Source organism: Durio zibethinus, chromosome 24 (genome assembly GCF_047325235.1).
Source record: "Durio zibethinus cultivar Kanyao isolate XHJ-2024 chromosome 24, ASM4732523v1, whole genome shotgun sequence".
Classification (NCBI taxonomy): domain Eukaryota; kingdom Viridiplantae; phylum Streptophyta; class Magnoliopsida; order Malvales; family Malvaceae; genus Durio; species Durio zibethinus.
Window position 1 is genome coordinate 15,769,778 of NC_143185.1, and position 14,969 is coordinate 15,784,746.

The 14,969-nt window shown below is 31.9% G+C and overlaps 1 protein-coding gene, 1 non-coding gene and 2 pseudogenes across 2 annotated transcripts; 1 reads left to right on the plus strand and 3 right to left on the minus strand.

Annotated features, from left to right (window-relative positions):
* Nucleotides 1-3,615: 3,615 nt before the first annotated feature.
* On the minus strand, nucleotides 3,616-5,449 carry LOC149511969 (transcription termination factor MTERF8, chloroplastic-like; annotated as a pseudogene).
* Nucleotides 5,450-5,964: 515 nt separating this feature from the next.
* Nucleotides 5,965-7,917, minus strand: LOC149511970 (cytochrome P450 71AU50-like). The gene is made up of 2 exons (XM_089753903.1): nucleotides 6,822-7,917; nucleotides 5,965-6,733 (listed from the first exon to the last, which is right to left on the minus strand). Exons 1-2 carry the CDS (start codon nucleotides 7,701-7,703, stop codon nucleotides 6,119-6,121), a joined length of 1,497 nt encoding a protein of 498 aa, XP_089610029.1. The 5' UTR covers nucleotides 7,704-7,917; the 3' UTR covers nucleotides 5,965-6,118.
* A 1,032-nt stretch (nucleotides 7,918-8,949) lies between these two features.
* LOC149511971 (cytochrome P450 71AU50 pseudogene) lies at nucleotides 8,950-10,301 on the minus strand (annotated as a pseudogene).
* Nucleotides 10,302-14,470: 4,169 nt separating this feature from the next.
* TRNAW-CCA (transfer RNA tryptophan (anticodon CCA)) lies at nucleotides 14,471-14,542 on the plus strand. The gene has a single exon. It is a non-coding gene; the product is annotated as a tRNA-Trp (tRNA).
* Nucleotides 14,543-14,969: the final 427 nt, after the last annotated feature.

Consider the following 14,969-nt stretch of genomic DNA (forward strand, 5'->3'; position numbering starts at 1 on the left):
AGCTTATCCTTTTTGAATATTATCTAGATTAATTAACTTTTCATCTTTAGGATTAAAAGACTGAGTAGAAACTGTTCTAGATTTATTCTACATTTGTCATCTTTTTGATATTGAAACAGAAGATGCTAAAGATGATCCATGTCTTTCATTTCTAATATTTTTTGTAATAGTGCTAGTACTTCAGGTTTTACTACCATTTCAAAGTCATTGGCGGCAACATAGAATCTTTTAACAAAAATTCTTTGTCCATCTGTTTGGGTAGAAATTCTGAGATACGATGAATGAATAGTTTGAGTCAATAGAATTTTGGCATAATTAATCATGGATATTCTTGTTTGTAAGTGATATCTTAATGAATTTGAGTATTTCTGTATTACTTGGTTTAGTAGTTCAAAATTTTCAATTCCATCCATTGCTAGTTCCAAGGGAGGACCAGACATAAGTTTTTCAACTTCCCATATCTGGTAAGGTTGGAAGAATTTTTCTTAGTATGTTCCAAGGAGATTATGGTATGTTCTAAAGAGATTATGGATAGAAAAATGAATATAACAAAACAGTTTTTGATTTATTCCACATCTGTGATCCTTTTTGATATTGAAACAGAAGATGTTGAGGACGATCAATGTCTTTCATTTTTTTTTTGTAGTAGTGCCACTGCTTCAGGTTCTACTACCATTTCAAAATCATTGACGGCAACATAGAATCTTTCAACAAAAATTCTTCGTCCATCTATTTGGGCAGAAATTTTGAGATATGATGAACGACTAACTTGAGTCAAAAGAACTTTGGCATAATTCATCATGGATATTCCTATTTGGAAGTGATATCTTGATGAATTTGAGTATTTTCTAAATTACTTGGTTTAGTAGTTCAGAAATTTTCAATTCCATCCATTATTGGTTCCAATGGAGGACCAGACATAAGTTTCTCAACTTCCCAAATCTAGTAAGGTTAGAAGAATTTTTTATTTCTTGAATAGAATATGGTTTTCTTCAAAGAAATCTACGTCTTTCTATTTTAACAGATATGAAGAACAAAGATTTTTGAAAACCAATTCATCAAAAAACTACTTTTTTTTTAGCTGGTTTAACTAAGAATTCAACTAATTTAGTCATCTTTTTTCTAAAATTCGATTTGTTTTGAGAGAGATGGGATTTTCAAATATTGTTGAACATATTGTATATGTCAACAGGAAGACTAGGATTGTAGAAAGTTTTTATTTCTACATTTGTCATTTTTGTATCTTTCAACAATTTTTTTATTGATTGTACAATTTTTGAATAAGAAATAAGGGTCTATTAGTTTGGATCCTAAGAAAATGGTGAAAGATTTTAAGGATTTGTAGTACTGGTTGTATTACAGGTTTTTGTGGGAAGAAAAAATAGGGCATTTAAGGAATCTAATGCGGTAAATATCCTCTTTAAGGGTTAATAAAAGGTGTATATCCCTGGTTAAGATATGATTTAGTATTTGTAGAGGAAAAGAAAGAAGAGGAAACTTTTTTAGTTTGCCTTTTTTGTATTGTTCTCTATCCTTCTTGCTGCTGTAGAGGTTTTTTAACTCTATCCCTCTGGCCTGCTAAGATAATCTACAAAGAAAATTTTTATCACCATTAATAAATTCTAAAAATATATTGACATAAAAAATTATACCACCTAATCCATCTTGGATTAGTTTCTATTTTTCTATTTTTAAAGAAATCTCGAACATATTGGTTATCAGTTCTGATTGTAAAATGTTCAAGTGCAAGATAAATATGAAATTTAAAATTAGTATTTTTAATGGCTAATAATTCTTTTTCAAATATAATATATTTGATTTCGTTCTGTTTGAACTTGTTAGAATTATAACCATAAATAAGTTTATTGTTTTGAACTTTTGCTTTTAAAACACATCCCTAGTGTTCATTTAAAGCATCTGTTTCCAAGATTAGATAATCACCTTGTTTAGGTAAATATACTTTTGAAATAGTAGCAAGTTCTAATTTTATTTGTTTGATAATACCAGAATCTTGGTCTATCCAAGAAAATTCAATATCTTTTATCAATTTTTCTTGTAGAATTTTCTCCTTTTTAGAGAAATTTTTGAAGAATTGTTTTCCATAGTTAAAAGGACTAAGGAATTGTTGCAAATGTTTTATATTTTCTAGTTATTCTGGAAAATCTTTAATTTTTGAAATAATATGATCTTGAAGAGTAAAACCATATGATGAGAGATTTAATCCTAAAAATCCTATTTTAATTTTTTCTAACTCAATCTTTTTTGAACTGAGTATAATACCATGTTTGACAAACTCTTAAACAATAATATTAAGATGTTTTTTATGCTCAATTAGATTTTCAGAAAAAAACTAAAATATCATCAATATATACACAATAAAATTTTTTATGTTTTGCAAAAATTGTCCATTCACCTCGAAAGATTTGAAAGGCATTACATAATTTGAATGACATAATAGTCCATTGGTAATGGCTTGTTGGTGCACAAAAAGTAGTCAATGATTTTGACTCTTTGGTAAGCATTATTTGCCAAAAACTAAAATTACAGTTAAATTTACTAAAATATTTAGCATTTTTTGCTAAATTGATTAAAACATCTTTTTTAGGATAAAATATCCATCAAAAACAAAATTTTGGTTAAGCTTTTTATAGTTGATTATCATAGGGCTTGACCACGTTTTTGTTTAGAATGTTTTCTGACAAGAAATGCAATACTAAAATGAGGGCTATCTGTTTGTTCAATTAAACCTTTCTTGAAAAGTTTTAAAATTTGAATTTCAAACTTATCTATATCCTGTTTGATATAAATCATAGGTTTAACTCTAATAATTTTATCTAAGTCATTAATTTTTAGTTCAAAAAAACAAGAACGTTTTTCTCAAAATTTCAGTTGATTTTCACTGAAATTATCTTGGAAAATTTTATATAACTAACATTTTCATTTATTTGTTTTATCTTGGTCTGGTTGGCTTCAAGACAAAATTCTTTATTATCAACTCAATACCTCACTTGTTGTCAAGTTGGTATGAATGTTAGTAATACTTATCTTTGAGTTAATATCATAAATAAACTCTAATTATTGTATTTTTTAATGTGATATCTAAATTAAAAAATTTTAAATAGTTACTTAAATTTCATTTTTATTTATTAAGTTATTCCAATTTTAAAAATCATTAAAATAAGTGTTAATGTGGCAATCAACATTGATGTGAATTACATGTGATTACTATATGAGAATAATGCGGATACCACATGTCATATTTTAAAAAATAAAAATACAAAACTTTTTAAATAAAATAATAAAAAAAAAACTTTTTTTCTTTTAGTTTTTTTTTTTTTTAATATTACAAGATACAATCACATCACTATCACGTAAAAATCATGTCTCATCCACATCACTGTTAACTACATTAATGTTTATTCTAACGATCTTAGGGATTAAAATAATTTAATAAAATTAGATACCAATTTAACATTGTTTTTATTAAGTAGCACATTAAAAAAAAAAGGTGTAATAGCTCACAGCTATTTAGGGTATCCTCTCTAATTCTTTTATGTCTATTCCATCTTTGTTAGTCTCATACATGAAATCCATACCACATATGCATAATTGATGAATCATAAATTAAACATCACCACATCAAGCCTTTCTTTTCCTCTGAAGTGTTTTTTTTTTTTTTCTTCTTTTTGAAGGCAGCGAAAGGATGAACTTTATTCATGATGAAGAAAAGCTGAACAAATTTGTCTCAAAATAGTCAAAACAAAAAATGGCATAAAATATAAACTCTATACACTGTTAAGTGTATAGATCAAATATAAACTAAATTAAATGACACATTAGTATACCAGGACCATCTCGAATCAACATGAAAGCCCAAAAGTGGCCTTTGACAAAGTAAAACCAAATTAAATAAAAACAGACTTGGCATGTTTTTTCTTCTAGAAAAGAAGTGTGCAAAAAATGAGCCTTGTAAGCTATCAGCAGTTCCTCCACATTATCTGGAAACCTTGACATGAACTCCAAGAATTCATTCTCTGTATATTCCAAGATGTAAAGAAAACTCCAATACATTTTCAACAACTCCTTCTAACTAGTAATCTGCAAAACTCAATCTTGAGGAATCAAATGATCTCCCAAACTGCTCATCAAAAGAATTGGCCTAGAAACAGACTTTTATCATGTGTTTTCTTCTTCTTCTGAAGAAGAAGTGTGCAAAAGATGAGCTTTGTAAGCCATCAACAGTTCTTCCACATCATCTGGAAACCTTGATATGAACTCCAAGAATTCATTCTCTGTATATTCCAAGATGTAAAGAAAACTCCGATCCGTTTTCAACAACTTCTTGGACTTAACAATCTGCAAAACTCGGTATCTAGGAATCACACGATCTTTCAAACTACTCATCAAAAGAATTGGCCTTGAAGCCAAAACATTCTTATCAAACTTTGCCACATTAAGAAAGAACTCAATTCCTAACTTCATTTTCTTCTCAGAGACCCTAAAAACACCCGGGTTCTTCCTAAACATAACCAGGCAATGACTGTCTGAAAAACCAAAAGTCTTAAGTAATTCACATTTCTTCTTAAATGTTTGTTCACTCAAGCAACTCAAGGTATGAATAGCATGCACTAACATCCTCCAATCAGTCGAAATCCCCATATCTACAACCCTCGTAACGAGATCCCTTAATGCCGATTCTCGCATCCTAAAAATCCTAGGTTGTCTCGTTAACAACTTTGAGAGCTGAGACCCAACAATCCCACAGCTTTCCAAATACTCAATGTTTCTCGACAACTTTGATATGCCATCTCTAGCAATAAAACCATTGCATCTACTGAAGACCTTAAACAAGTCTTCATTATTATTCCCTAAAATTTTCTTGACAAATTGGATAGAAGGAATCAACTTTTTATCTAAACTACAAGTTAAAAGCGTAGAATTCCTAGAAAAGAACTTACCCAGATGGGGTTCCACAAGACCCAGATCTTGAAAAAGTTTGATTGTTCGCCTAAGATTCTTTTCTACATCAGCAAACAGAATTTGGGGCTCCAAACGGACAGCAAAGGCTATTTCGGCATTGGAAAAGCCAAGACTTTGAAAAAAATTGGCAACCGATTGAGCCTTTTGGACGGATTTGACATGAGAGTAACGGTTAGAGATTGAAACAGCTTGGGTTTCAGTGAAATCCAAGTTTTTTACAAGATAATTGAAAAGGGGCGGATTCGAAACAGAGGTGGAAGAAGAATATGAGAGAATAAAAATAAATGATTTGGGTTTTAACGAAAAATTGAGAAAATGGAAGATGCTTTGAGGGTTTGCATTAAGGTTTTTGAGGAATTCTGTGCAGCGGGTTTTAGGGTTTAAAATTCAATCTTCATAATGCAGAATTGCAAATTCAATTCTAAATACACTCTCGATCAAGTAACGACGACGTTTAGGGTAGAAGGATAAAATAAGCAGCGACGCCGTTGCTGGAAAAACAAACTTCTTTAAGGTGGACTTTTTATTCATTGGTCTAACATATGTTTTTGTTTTCTTATAGATAATGCAATTTATGATAAAATGTAATACCTTCCATTTTAATCATTATAATTTAACGCTAAAATTGCCATATGAAATTTATAAATTATTTAGATTTTAACCATTATTAACATTAATAATCTGTAAATTATACATACATGAATATACAAAGATAAATCAAATATATTTTTTTTCTTCATAGGGTCAAACTTACTTTACATAAAGGTATAGATAATAATAATATTGCTTCATTTATAAATTTGCAGCAAAAATAATAAGCTGAATTAAATCAAAACAATCTTCTATTAAAGTTTTTTTTTTTTTAATTTTATGATTTATCCAATCGAATTTTAAATTAAAATTTTAATATTATATCAGTGCATCTTATGATTGTAAGTCTAAAAAAATGCTAGGATACTTTGTTTTAAATTGGACATCCAAAAGAAAAGGCAATTAATCTAGATCTTATTTATTTAATCATGATAATTAGATATGATAAATCCAAAACTTGCGTTCTAACGAGAAAAACTAAAGTACTAGAGAAGGCAACAAATATAACCAGAAAAGATACTCTAGTAGAAATTACACAGCCATTTTCTCATGTTTTTAGGCGCCAGGTTGGTATAGCCAGGAGATGCTTAGCCCTACGACATACTAGACCACAATCCTCAGTCATGTCCAAGTCAGTAGCCAACATATCATCCGGGAGTTCCCAATCGAAGCAATGCACCAATTGTGCCACCACAAGCCGAACAATAGTGAGACCCAGTTGCATTCCAGGGCAGCCTCTGCGGCCAGAACCAAATGGGATTAGCTGGAAGTTGCGTCCACGAAGATCAATGTCACTTCCAACAAATCTCTCTGGATAAAACTTCTCTGCATCAGTCCAAACCTTTTGGTCCCTACCTATGGCCCATGCGTTTATGAAGATTCGTGAATTCTTGGGTATGTGATAGCCATTCACTATGCAGTCTTCCATAGATGCATGCGGGAGCAGCAATGGTACCACGGGGTGAAGCCTAAAGCTTTCTTTCACAACCATGTCTAAGTACTTCAATTTCTCCAAGTCTGATTCTTCGACCATCCTCTCCAGGCCTACCACATTTTCCAGTTCTTTTTGGACTTCCTTTATCAACCGTGGATGTCTGATGAGCTCGGACAGTGGCCACTCAATTGCAGCAGCTACAGTATCCATTGAAGCTACAAGCATGTCCTGCAAAAATTGTCATATAGAAATATTTTTTAGACCAAAAGGCCCAATGGAGTGAATGGAAAAGTAAATGTGCTCAAAAGAAGAGTACCGATATTATTGCTTTCATATTGTCTCGCTCGACATGGTACTCAACAGTTTCTTCTGATCCAATGAATCCCAGCATGACATCAACGAAGTCCATGATTCTGTTTTCACTTTTGGATTGAACATGCTCATCAATTATCTTCTCAAGGAAGTCGTCAAAGACCTTGGCAATAGTTTTCAGGCGCTTTGTTAGACCCTGAAGATCAAGTCCTTTAATTTGAGGAATGAAATCAGCTAAATTAAAAGCACCAATTGATTGAGTGCCCTGTCGAATTATAGCTTCGAAGTCTTTTTCGTTGAAATCATCATTACTATATTTCTTTCCAAGCACCATTCTACAAGAAATATCAGTAGTAAGAGATGAGACCTTAGTACTAAGATCAACAGCAACTCGAGCAGAAGCAGCCTCTTGAATATACTGAATTAAAAGAAAAAGCTCTTCCTTTCTCATGGAACTGAAAGAATTGATTTTGAGATTACTAAGCAACTCTAGAGTGCACGTCTTACGCATGTTGCGCCAATAGGACCCGTATGGAGAAAAGGACAAGTTCTGCTGATTGTAACCAACATGCTTGGCACCTTCATGAGGCGGCCTGCTAGCAAAAACAAGGTCATATGTCTTAAGGAATAGCTCGGCAGCTTCAGGGGATGAGACAACAATTACAGGCATCAGGCCAAAGCGTAAGTGCATTATCGGGCCATACTTCTGGGCTAACTGTTGAAGATCTTGGTGAGGTATGTTCCCCATCATGAAAAAGTTTCCAAAAATAGGAAGCCCTCTCGGACCAGGAGGTAATCTCTTATTTTTGGCCCTTCTTTTCCATCTCAATGCTTGAAAGAAAAAGATAAGTGCAGCAACTGCAAGAATTGTCCATGACCACTCCATCACCGGCAGCTTGAACAAAAGTTAAAGCAGGGAAGAAGCCTGAGACACGGTCCTTACTTCTGCAACTGGGTTACTGATATCATGGGGTGGAGCTTAAAGACAGAAGGGAAAACAAACAGAAGCAAAGTTCAATGACCACTTGCCTCTACTTAATCTAATATTTATCTTATCTAGAACAGTCATAGTACACAAAAAAATTCGAATTAAATGTCGTATAATGAATTAATATTTTGCTTTTTAAATATACAACAAATGATGTCACATTTCTATAATAATTTTTTGGAACAATCACAACATCACATTTGTTCAATTCAGTTTCATATCTGATCATGTCTGAAGCTAGAGTTAGAAAAACAGGAAAAAAAACAACTTCATTTTAAATGTTGCAGAAATGTTAAGTTATTTTTGAACAGTGATAGACCCTTAATGTCCGAATTCTCTGAATAGGTTTAAGCCGGCGCTGCATATAGGCTTGCATTGAGTCTAGAAAAATAATGTTTTAATATTTTCTCCTTCATCTTATCGCTTTCATCTAGTTGAATTTGATATCGAGTTGGGGATCACAATTTTTTCTTCTGTCAATTTTGTGTCTCCAAGCCAGCTGGTTCCAGCTCAGTGGTATCCTGTAGCTGAGTTATCAATTTTCTCCCTTTGTCTCTTATACTTGTTAGCATCATTGACCTTGAACACTTGATAACAAATTACTTAATTCATAATCTCAGTAGAATTCTCAGCACATCTCCTTTTTGTGCAATTAACTAGCAGTAATTATTCAAATACAAAATGGACAAAATGAACCTAAGCGCAATTAGTTGTCGAAGCGCGTCGTCTGGGTGCTCCCAATCAAAGCAATGAACAAAGTGTGCCACCACAAGCAGAGCCATAGTGGGACTCAGTTGTTTTTCAGGATAGCTTTTATGTTACGGACTTAAAGAGAAGTCATGAATTTCACATCAAACATAATAGAAGAATTTTTGAGGTATAAAAAGATTCACATCATTTTTACCTTGTGAGGTACTTTTTGTAGGATAAAATCGTGAGATCAAAAGAGTCAGAGCGGATAATACTTCACAAGGATTTGAACCATGACAAAAAAATTGATCTAAGACATCGAAAAGATGAATGTCTGAATCTCGAAACCGCACGAATTCGAAGTTTAAGTTTCGACCCGTAACATTTACGGTCAGAACCGAACTGGATTAGTTGCAAGTTGTGTCCTCGGATGTCAATGTCACCTAATAAATATCTATGGAAAAAGCTTCTGGGCCAAGGACCCATAGGATGATGAAGATTCGAAATTCTTGGGTATGTGAAAGCCATTAACTATGTAGTCTGCCAGAGCCCCACGAGGGACCAACAACGGTACCTTAGGTTTTCTCTTGCAACCATATCCAAGCAGTCCAATTTCTCTACATCAAATTCTTTCACCATTCTTTGCAGACCCACCACATTTTCCAACTCTTTTTGGACTTTATTCATTACCTGTGGAAGCTTGATGAGTTCGGATAGTGTCCATTCAATTGCAGTTGCTGAAGTGTCCATTGCCGCCACCGCCACAAGGATGTCCTGCAAGGGAATTGTCGGCAAGAAGTACGGTTTCTAGATTCAAGGATACCGTGAAAATTAGAGAAGAAAAATATAGATTTAATGGTTTTAAATTTCAAGTCCTATTTTTTATCTTTGGGAAAATCAAATATTGTTTGTTGAGATGTGGGAGATCATTTCCAAGATTATGGCTTCAATATTGTCTCACTCGACACGGAACTCAGTTTCTTCTGATCCCGTGAATTTCGACATAATATCAACAAAGTCCTCGGTTTCATTATCATCTTTGAATTGAACATGCCCATCAATTATCTTTACAAAGAATTTATCAAACACCATGGAAAACACTTTCATGAGCTTTGCTAGGTCTTGAAGATCAAGTGCTTTAATTTGAGGAATATAATCAACTAAATTAAAAGCCGCTCTTAGTTGCATTCCCTGATCTCTAATTACAGTTTTGAAGCCCCTCTCATCAAAATCATCATCCAAATATCTTTCTAAGCACCATTCTACAAGTCATGTCAGTAGTAAGAGATGGGAACTTAGCACTAAGATCAAAAGCAACACGATCACAGGCAGCGTCTCGAATGTAGTCAATGAAAACATGAAGCTTCTCCTTTCTCATGGACTCGAAAGAATTAATTATTTTAACGTTACCAAGTAATTCTAGAGTGCACATCTTTGATCTTACGCATGTTGCGCCAGACCCGTATGAAGAGAGGGACAAGTTCTGCTGATTATAAGCTATATATATATATATATATATATATATATACTTGCCAGCTTCAAAAGATGGCCTGATAGCAAAAACAAGGTCGTATGCAACAATTATACGCACCGGGCCAAAGCGCAAGTGCATGATGGAGCAATAATTTTGAGCTAAGGGTTCAAGATCTCGGTCAGGTTTGTCCTCTAACATGAGAAGGTTTTCAAGAATAGGAAGTCCTCTCGGACCAGGAAGTAGTTTCTTCTTGCCCCATCTTTCCGTGCCAATGCTTTAAAGAAAAAGATAAGTGCAGTAATTGCAAGTGCTATTTCAATCAAATACACCATTGCTGGAATTACTTTGCTGGGATTCAAATAAGGCTGAGATACCCGGTGCTTTATGTTAGGCCAAATGGCCCCAATCTAATCACACTAACGAAAAGCGAAATCAAATAATTAATCAAATATATAAGAGACAACAATTTAACATAGTTCAGTCTAATTAACATACATCTACATATGAGAAACAAGATTCACTAGTTGTAGAGAATTACAAACATATATAAAAACATATAAACCACTCAACAATCAATACCCATAGACCCTCTCAATCTCCTCTAGTTCTATGGAGTATTCTCAACCCAAACAAACACATACCCATATGCACACTTTCAATACAACCAAACACATACCCATATGTACCCATACATCATACTTATGTGGACCTTTTTAGTCTCTTCTAGTCCACTCATAAACAAATATACACACCCATAAGACGTAAATCTTCAGTAGTCTTATGAGGTGTCTATTCATAAAACTCTATAACTCTTATACATCTTTTTTTCATACATAACACTGTAGAAACTTCACCTATTTATAACTATATAAACTTGCCTATTAAGAATCCCTTTCCTTTTATAATTCTTTTTCTGCAAGTTAAACTTGCCTATTAAGAATCTTCTGTCTCTTAAAATTTTTTTTTTCAAGTCTTCTTGTCCATCAAGCAATATCTAACAAATCTCAAATAAATCTCTAACAAATTTCAAACAAATCTCTTATAGGATTTGAGTCATTATTTCTAACAATCTCTACCTTGACTTAAATTATATCAATCATCTGTTTTTATGCTAGACATACTTGGTTTCACCTGTAATGGAAGTATCACCATCATTTTCTTTTGTGTATTTTCATGCTTTACGTAAATCGATATTTAAAACACAAACTTGAACTTTTTTTTTTTACTTGGGCTTATCTAAGCTTGTCTCTTCCCATGTCTCGAACCATGCTCTGATATCACTTGTTGGAAATCACCATAGTTTTGATACCACTTGTTAAGCCAAATGGCACCAATCTAATCATACCAGCGGAAGCGAAATCAAATATTAATCAAATATATAAGAGACAACAATTTAACGTGGTTTGATCTAACGATCTACTTTTATAGATGAGAAATAAGATTCGCTAGTTGTAAAGAATTACAAACATACATCAAAACATATAAACCACTTAACAATCAATACCCATAGACCCTCTTAATCTCCTCTAGTTTTATGGATTATTCTCAACCCAAACAAACACATATCCATATGCACACTTTCAATACAACTAAACACATACCCATATGCACTCATACATCATACTGATGTGGACCCTCTCAGTCTCTTTTAGTTTACTCACAAACAAATATACACACCTATAAGAGATAAATCCTTAGTAATTTTATGGGGTGTCTATCCATAAATCTTACAACTCTCTTATATCTTTTTCTCATACCTCTCATCTAGTTCATTCACAAACAAATATACACACCTATAAGATGTAAATCTTCAGTAATCTTATAGGGTATCTATCCATAAATCTTACAACTCTCTTACATTTTTCTTTCATACCTAACCTTGTAGAGACTTCACCTATTTATAACTATACAAACATGCCTATTAAGAATCTCTTTTCTTTTAAAATTCTTCTTTTGCAAGTCAAACATGCCTATTAAGAATCATCTTTCTCTTAGAATTCTTCTTTTGTAATTCTTCTTGTCCATCAAGTAATATCTAACAAATCTCAAATAAATCTTTAACAAATCTCAAATAAATCTCTTATAGGATTTGAGTCATTATTCCTAACAATTTTTACCTTAACTCAAAGTTCATTAATCATCTGTCTTCATGCTAGACATGCTTGGTTTCACCTATAATAAAAGTCTCACCAGTCTTTTCTCTTGTGTATCTTCATGTTTTACGTAAATCGATCTTTAAAATACGAACTTAAACTTTTTTCTTGAATCGAGCTCTTCTAAGTTTATCTCTTTTTATATATCGAACCATACTTTGATATCACTTGTTGAGAATCATCACAGCTCTGATACCACTTGTTAGATCAAATGGCCCCAATCTAATCACACTAACAGAAGTGAAATCATACAATTAATCAAACACATAAGAGATAATAATTTAATGTGGTTCGGTCTAACTGCTTACGTCCATGGATGAGAAACAAGATCCACTAGTTGTAAAAAATTACAAACATACATCAAAACGTATAAATCACTCAACAATCAATACCTATAAACCCTCTCAATCTTCTCTAGTTCTGTGGATTATTCTCAACCCAAACAAACACATACCCATGTACACATTTTTAATACCACCAAACACATATCCATATACATCCATACATCATACCTATATGGATTCTTTCAGTCTCTTCTAATCCACTCACAAATAAATATACATACTCATAAGACATAAATCCTTAGTAGTCTTATGAGGTATCTACCCATAAAACCTTACAACTCTCTTATATCTTTTTCTCATACCTAACTTTGTAAAAACTTCACCTATTTATAACTATATAAACTGACCTATTAAGAATCCTTTTTCTCTTAGAATTCTTTTTCTACAAGTCAAACTTGCCTATTAAAAATCTTCTTTCTCTTAGAATTCTTCTTTTGTAAGTCTTCTTATCCATCAAGTAATATTTAACAAATCTTAAACAAATCTTTAACAAATCTCAAATAAATCTCTTATGAGATTCAAATAAGGCTGAAATACCTGGTGCTTCAATACGGTAGGTATCTCCACCAAGATAACAGGGTAAAAGCCTGAGACAGAGCCTTTACACTTACAGCTAAGGCATTTTGAAAGCTAAAAACTTGGAGCTTGAAGATAAAAGGGAAAATGATAATTAAAAAAAAAAGGTAGCGAAGTTCAACGCCTTAATATACATAATACATTGATGCCCAAAACATTTAGTGAAGAGTTAAAAGCTACAAAATTAATTCATATAAGATCAAACCAAAAGGCTTAACTCTCTGGGAATACTCAGGTTGTGAACTTGAGTATGATAGACATAGATGGCCAAATAGGTTTCGATTCTCAAAATAATTAAGAATATAGTTTTAATTTTTTATTTTTTTAATACAGTTTTAGTTTATGCAATTATTTTAATCGGTTATCATTGTACTGTAATTAAAAGATTAGTAGGATGTCCATTTTTGTTTTCAAGTACAATGAATTCAAACAGCTAGAGTCTCAAATGTCAATATCAATTCAATTTAAATATTTAATCTTTTGATAGATCAACAAACTTTTCAACTTAAAAAATAAAGATTTTAGCATCCAACACATTTAAATTTTAAATATTAATATTTGAAATTTTTTTCTTTATTTCATACAACAACTTACTTTATACTAAAAAAATTTATTGCCAAAAAATTGAATGCCATGAAGATTAAAACTCATCATCATAAGCCACTTTATTAGATCTGATCAAGAGTTAGGCTATGCACCCAAAACTTATAGATTCATTCAAATTTTGAGAGAATTTGGATAAAAAATTAAAACTTGTTAAATGAACTTGAACTTAATTTTTAGATTTATTTAAATTTCGATACAGATCTTAAACAAAAGATTTAAAGTCTGAACTCGATTTGACCTAATCCAAATTCATATATATATATATATATATATTTTTAATTTTTATATATATGTGAATTATATATAAACTAATTCACATATATATTATATATATTTTATTAAACTTAATTTTTATTTTTTATTTTAGATATATAATTTTTATTTTTAATTTTAATATATATGTAAATTAAATATAATCTCATTAAACTTAATTTAATTACATATTTTCTAATTTTTATTATATAAATAAAATTTAATGGGTGAATTTAAAATTTATTTATTTTTAATTTAGAGTGGATTTAAAAAATTTTGAAACCTAAAATTTCAAACTGAATCAGACTTGAATAAATATATAAATTATTAATATCAAATATAAATTTAGCTTAGCCCAATCCATTAACATTGTCTTACAAATGACATTGATTTATTTTTATTCTTATTTTCTCTTGATCATATTTATTTTTTTATATTGTAAAAGTGTTGCCATTTACCATCACATTAAATAGACTTAAAATATCTTTAGAGAATTTTATATTCCATTCAATTCTTGCATTTTATATTTAAACCACATATTAAATTTACTGGTGAACGTTTGCAAATCTCGGATCCGTGGCGCAATGGTAGCGCGTCTGACTCCAGATCAGAAGGTTGCGTGTTCGATTCACGTCGGGTTCAAAACCTCGATCCCAAGCGGATTCTTAATTTTGCTACTTTTGCCGCCCCCACACGGGGCAGCTCATGATTTCCTTCCATCCTAATACTCTGTCCATCCCAGCATTTTAACACAGAAGCCCCTATCTTCTACAAACAACGAACGGCGAAAAGAAAAGGAAAGAAAAAAAATTTAGGATTCCGAATATTGCTAAAGCTTTTTGTTTTACTAGTAATAAATTTCAGATATCAGGAATTTACGGTATAGCCAATAGGATTCCAGCTTAGGCTACAACCATGATTGTCCAAGGCTAAAAGACATAAATACAAGCCAGCCAGCGGGCGTTTCCCCCATCCCTGGAATGAAATGTAAAGGGAGGGAGTGAAGGACCTATATCTGGAGCATAATGCATTCCAAACATCCGATATCCCATCCAAAACCTGTAAAATA